This window comes from Cyprinodon variegatus, unplaced genomic scaffold (assembly GCF_000732505.1).
Source record: "Cyprinodon variegatus isolate N-32 unplaced genomic scaffold, C_variegatus-1.0 Scaffold592, whole genome shotgun sequence".
Classification (NCBI taxonomy): Eukaryota; Metazoa; Chordata; class Actinopteri; order Cyprinodontiformes; family Cyprinodontidae; genus Cyprinodon; species Cyprinodon variegatus.
Window position 1 is genome coordinate 528390 of NW_015151045.1, and position 6537 is coordinate 534926.

The 6537-nt window shown below is 41.0% G+C and overlaps 1 protein-coding gene across 1 annotated transcript in view; it reads left to right on the forward strand.

Moving 5' to 3' along the window:
* The window catches only part of LOC107096019 (protein NLRC3-like), a 15073-nt gene that overhangs the window by 1820 nt on the left and 6716 nt on the right, over positions 1-6537 (forward strand). The window contains exons 2-5 of the mRNA XM_015392465.1: positions 904-1002; positions 3778-3847; positions 3967-4177; positions 6400-6536. Of these exons, the coding sequence (XP_015247951.1) occupies positions 904-1002; positions 3778-3847; positions 3967-4177; positions 6400-6536 (517 nt within the window). The remainder of the gene's footprint in view (positions 1-903; positions 1003-3777; positions 3848-3966; positions 4178-6399; position 6537) is intronic.

Consider the following 6537-nt stretch of genomic DNA (forward strand, 5'->3'; position numbering starts at 1 on the left):
GAAGAAATGCATTTGAGACATCTGAAATATATATTCAGTCAAGCATATAAACGTGTTCTAGCTATTTCTTTCTAGTACAATTATATTTTTGGGTTCCTGAAATTAATTTTTTGTAAAAATGTAATTTAGGATATCTATATGAACATTTATGGCTAGTAGGGACGTAGTTTTGACGAGGAAGAATCTTATTTTAAAGATAAACAGGACAGCGCTTCTACTAAATGTCAAAGCGGCTTGCCATAGGCCAGCCTTCACACCCAGCCGGAGCAGCTTGCTCCCAACTGGACCGAACCCAGCCACCACAGAACCCATCAGAATTTATTTTTTCCACCTGTAAAATGTTTTGAAAGATGAACTTCTTGCGAACATGTTTATCAAAGAACATTTATCAGCGATGATTAAAACAGCGAGAATTAATAAATCCACTCAGACTCTGACTGCTTCATATTGGTCCTCGTTAAAGGATAAAAACTCCATCAGTAAGATGAATAAATATTGACTCGCTATGAAAAATGACTTCCTGACTAAACTGAGGAATTCGCCGTCGCCTGCTATCTTAGCGATTATTTTACGCTATAAACAATAAAATGCTGGAACTTTTTATTCATGTATTTTATTTTGTAAATGTCAGCAAATGTGAAACTATAAGTATTTGTTTTCTAGTTCACCTTTAAGCTGAGTAGAAGATCCAAACATCAGTTTGTCCTTCAGCTGAAGAACACATCAGTTTGCAAACTGAAGGTTTTGATCGGCCTAGTCAAAGTCTGGATTAAGTCTTAAACTACTTTTAAATGAAGTTCTATTTAGAAAATCCGTCTCTCTAGGATGAAGGTTGGAAGAACCGAGTCCAGATCTTCCTGCTGCCATCAGCAGACGTCATCAAACCTGCTTCTTGTTTGACAGGGAGAAAACAGAAGCTGGACCAATCGGTGTCTCCTGTCGCAGCGACACGTCAAATCCTCGACTGATTAATTTCCAAGCAGATGGAGGTTCTGCAAAGAGGTGAGCTCCTTCCAAACGCTTTCAATCCATAAACGGTCAAACGTAAAAGCTTTGAACATCCTGAAGTTCTGCTGGAAGCAGAAAGATTGGTCAGAATCTATGCGTTACAACTCTATGTTCCTGTATAGGTGGATCTCTTTCTCTAAGTTTGCAGCAAATAAAGTTTATAAAGTGACCTCACAAGAACAAATTAAAATTTAAAACCCGATAGAAGGAAAATCCTTTTTCAGATCGTTTTTATTTCATCGCTTAGATTCATTTGGTGTTTTTAGGGGAAATAAAAATGAATATTTCTACAGCTTTAGAATAAAAACTGGTTCCCACTTAAAAAAAAAAAGTTGTTTATCAGCCGTTAAAGAAGCTTTAAATGAATCTGCAGACTTTAGAGCAGCTGCATCAACGTTTGTCCTCAGTAGATGCAGAAGTAGCTGCAAAGTACCGAGAGATTCGTCGTTTGAAAGAAAAACACAAATTAAAAAAAAACAAATTTTTTAATTTAAAATCTGAATGCAAAAGTTCAACCCATAGTTCTATACACTGCTATTTAAAAAAAAAAGTATAAAAAGAATATTAGGTTGAGCTTTTCCTGTTTCCTGACAAGCGGAGCCGATGATGCCACATAAGGTTTAAGAGTTTTTCCTTCCTTTCCCTGATGGAAGACAAAGTGAGGAACGATACGAGTTGAAGTGGATGTTTTGTTTAGAGGTTATTCTTTTTAAATCTCTTATTACTGATTAATGTTCTTTACATGTCTGGTTCCTCTGAAGGGAAGATTTCTGATTGTCTGTCTGAGGAAACGTTTTTCTACTGGTCAGCTTGGACTGTGATGGAATAAAATACCATTCATAAAACTCGACCCTAATGATGGGTCCATTAGTAGCGATGCATGGAGCCCATAGAACCAAACACTGTGACCGATCCAGGAGCCGTTTCTAACTGACTGACTCACTAAACTGGGTTTAAAATCGTATCTGTCAACATGATGCATCTGCTAAAAAAAAAATAAAAATTTAAAAAATGTCTCATCTTTTGCAGTTTTTCAGTAAAATGATCCAGAATTTTGGAGCCTAAAAGGAATAGAAACGATACAGCCGTTCCGTTTTTATTTTAATTTCATCACTCAACTTATCTGAATTAAAGTTAATTTCTTTATTTAAGGTTTTTACTGTACTTATCGTTTAAAAAAAAAAAAAAAATTAAATCCTAGTCCACAAGGATCCTGAATCACATTTTCCCCTAAAAATATGTTTACATTATTTATTGGCTGCATCTAAAAATATCAAAGATATTTTCAGTTTGAAAATAGATATGAAATAATAGAATATAACCTATAATAACTGAAATGGTATAATTGTAGTAGGTCATCAAATCAATTCAGTTCAGTCTGTCCAATCAGCTGCCTGTAGTGCCTTTAAATGTCCAGCAGGTGTCAGTATTCTGAGACAGAATCAACGCAGCTTCAAGATGCCTCATTAATCATCACTGCTCTAATCAGTGGTGGCTGACCAATAGGGTGCCGCCCCGCCCACCCTGATTAAGACATAAAAAATAAATAAAAATGTTTTAATTTGAAATATTTCGAAATATATGATGATGTACTTTTTGAAGTGTTTTTAAACTGCAGTATCTATACTTCTACTGAAGTAACAAACATGTGAACTTTTAACACCACTGGTACATGGACCATATAGTGACGCTTTAAAGTATAATATTGTTTCCTCAAATGATCTTAAAACATAATTTTGCTGAACAATGGCAACAGAAAAGAGAACTTTTAACCTTCAATAGAGCGCTCCATAGAAAGCTACTGTTGTGCTTTCTCCAGCGCCGTGCAGCCATGTCGTCACGCCGTCAAAACCCCGCCCACTTTGCATCCAGAAATTCAAAACGCATCTGAGTTCTGATTGGTCTGCCAGTTCTGGGGCATTGATGGAGGCTAGACCAAACTCGAAGGCAAAAATGATTTTGGCCGCTGGTGGGTGGGGCTAGTTTACCAGGCTAGCTGTGGACAGGAGCAACTAAAAAGGAGCCAAGGGGAAAAAAAGGGACACTAGAGGGCAGCAGAGAGTAACAAGGGAAAACAAGATCTAACTGAAATAAAGCTAAAAGAAATAAAATGAATGACTTCAACTAAAACTAGAAAATAAAATACAGAAAAGGGATTAGAGGGATTGCTGAAAGAACAATAGATTAAAACTAAGAACTCAAAAATTATATAAATCTTGACAAACAGAATAACATGAAATAAAACAGAACTGGGAACCAAAAGGTCGAGAAAAGCAGAATCATGAGTTTTAACTGTTTCATACATATAAAATACACTTAAAAGCAGTTTTAAGTTTAATTTTAATGATTTTTTTTTTCTTTTCAATAAGTTTTTGTTCTAAAAGAGGCTCATAAAGTGTGAAATTGTGTTTTTTTCAGTCAGTTTTCTAGTTTTAGCTAAATTTGATAATGATTTTATTATTGACTGAAACATGCATGACCTCACATAGTTTTCCCTAATTAAGCAGCTGTTTCACACTTAGCTGAGAGAGAAAGTAGGAAGTATTTTATCTGTAATCTCTAATTGTCTCTAACAAATCGGTAGAAATGAAGAGTCTTGGATATTATGAGGACCTTCCAGTCCATCTAGGCCAAAATTCAGCTTAAACAGGGACTGCAGGGATCTGCAAACACCTCTAGATCCATGACTAAAGGAAATGTTGACTGACCACCAAGCAGAACTTTCTGAAACCTTGGAACACCAGCTAATTCATCCTGGTTCCTCCACAGAGCGGACCCAGAGGTTCCCAGTGTTTCGTCTGCCCAGCCGCAGCAAACCCAGCTGGACTCCATATTCATGGTCTGTACCTAAACAACTAAAGCTGTTCCTGCAGACCAGAGGGCCTTGGATCCGTCCAACATGGATCTGATATTGGGCTCCAGAATCTCAGTCTTCCTTTGTTTGGTTTGTTTTTTCAGGAGCTTGAAGAAAACGTGATTGGTTTCGTTAAGGATGAACTGAATAAGTTTAAAAAGTCCCTGAGTCCAGATAACCCTGAAGGCTTAGCGAGTCAGTGGAAGGGTGACGATGAGGAGCAGAGGAGGAGCAGCAGAGAGCAATTTCTAAACATCGCTGTCAACTTTCTGAGGAACATGAAGCAGGAGAATCTGGCTGATCGCCTGCACAACAGTAAGCCACCCAATACAGTCTATTAAAGGCATCCCTGAAGTCGGTCCTCGGATGCCACCGTCCTGCAGGTTTTAGAGGTTTTCCTACTTTAGCACAACTGGCAGCTTTTAATTAAACTCATCTGTGCTGGAGCAGGAAACCACGCCTATGACATATTTTAGCAATGAGCTCTAAAAGAAATGGTGACCCAAAGTCTTTAAACTCGGCATTGATTTTGTTTTTATCCAACAAAGATCTTCTTTCTCTGCGTGGTATGAGAGGAGAGGGTAAGTGAATAGAATTATGCGTTAAATGGCCTCGAAAAAAGGAGCAACTGATGGGTGTTCTTTCCGAACAGGCAAATAACTCTGCTAACTTGGTGCGACCCGGAAACCTCAGGGGTTAAATTGAGTTAAAGAGGCTGCAGATCACAGTACATAAGAACCCAACAACACGACTGAAGAGGAAGGTTATTTTCAGTGTACGGAAATATGGCCTCTGTCGTCATCTGTCGACAGTTTCTAACACGTTCCTTAGGGAGGTGGGGGACATTGAGCCTGAGTTGACCATGTTCCGTGCCTCTATTGTTGAGGCAGCTAGTCGGAGCTGCGGCCACAAGGTTGTCGATGCATGTCACAAGAGCAACCCTCTAAAACGCTGGTGGACACCAGCGGTGAGGGAAGCTGTCAAGCTTAAGAAGGAGTCCTATCGGGCTTTATTTGCCTGTGGGACTCCAGAAGCAGCTGATATGTACCGGCAGTCAAAGCGGCAGGTGGCTCAACTGGTGGCTTAGGCAAAAACTCAGGCATTGGAAGAGTTCTGAGAGGCCATGGAGAAAGACTTCCATACGGCTTTTAAGCACATTTGGTCCACAATCCAGCGTCTCAGGAGGGGGAAGCAGTGCAGTACCTACACTGGTAATAGTGGAGGCGGAGTTCTGCTGACCTCGACTCGGGACGTTGAATGTCGGTACCTAAAAGACATCTTTAATTCCATCAACACGTCTTCCATTGAGGAAGCAGAGCTGTGTTGGTTAACGTGACTGTGCAACATTGCGTGGACATCGGTGGAAGTTCCCTTGGATTGGCAGACTGGGTTGGTGGTCCTCCTATTTAAAAAGGGGGACCGAAGGTTGTGTTCCAACTACAGAGGAATCACACTCTAGCCTCCTTGGTAAGGTCTTTTCTGAGGATCTGGATACTCTGGGAGTATGGAGTACCGGTCCTTTTAATAAGGAGTGTTGGGTCTCTGTATGACCGGTGTCAGACCCTGGTCTGCATTGCCGGCAGTAAGTTGAACTGGTTTTCCAGTGAGAGTTGGACTCCACCAAGGTTGCCTTTTATCACTGATTTCTAGACGCAGCCAATGTGTTGAGGGAATCCATTTTGGTGGCTTTAGGATGGCGTCTCTGCTATTTGCAGAAGATGTGGTTCTATTGGCTTCATCAAAGCGTGATCTCCAGCTTTTACTGGAGCAGTTCAAAGCCGAGTGTGAAGCGACCGGGATGAGGATCAGTGCCTCCAAATCAGACACCCTGGTCTGGAAAAGGGAACAGGGTAAAGTACATTCTCCGGGTTGGAGGATGTATTGCCCCTAGTGGAGGAATTTAAGTATCTTGGGGTATTGTTCCCAAAAAAGGGGAAGATGGAGCGGGAGATTGACAGGCGGATTTTTGCAGCATCTACTGTGAAGTGCGCTGTACCGGGCTGTTGTAGTGAGGGGAGAACTGAGCCAAAACACAAAGCTCTTGATCTACGTTTCTACCCTTATCTATGGTCAAGAGCTTTGGGTCATGACCGAAAGAATGAGAAATGAGTTTTCTCCGTAGTGTGTCTGGGCTCTCCCTTAGATAAAGGATGCAGAGCTCAGTCATCCAGGGAGGACTAGGAGTAGAGCCGCTGCTCCTCCAGGAGGAGCCAGTTGAGGTTCCTCCGGCATCTGGTTAGGATGCCTCCTGGACGCCTCCCTGGTGAGATGTTCTGGCACGTCCTACCATGAGGAGGACCAGAGGGAGACCCAGGACACGCTGGAGGGACTGTTTCTCTGTCACTGTGGTGTCCTGAACACCCAACCCCCCATCCCCCCACAGAATGGTTGAAAGTCACAGGAAATACACCCGTTAATTAAACTTCAAGTTAAGAAGGGAACCTTGGAACCAGAAAGTTCAATGTAATGTTTTTAGCCATAGCAGGTAATCTTCTTCTAACTAGAGAAGAACTAACTGCTCTTATTTTTCATTGTAGGTTCTCCTGTCAATTGCCAGAGTAATCTAAAGACAAATGTAAAGAATAAGTTTCAGCACATATTTGAGGGAATTGCTAAAGCAGGGAGTCCAAGCCTTCTGAACCAGATCTACACAGAGCTCTACATCACAGAGGGAG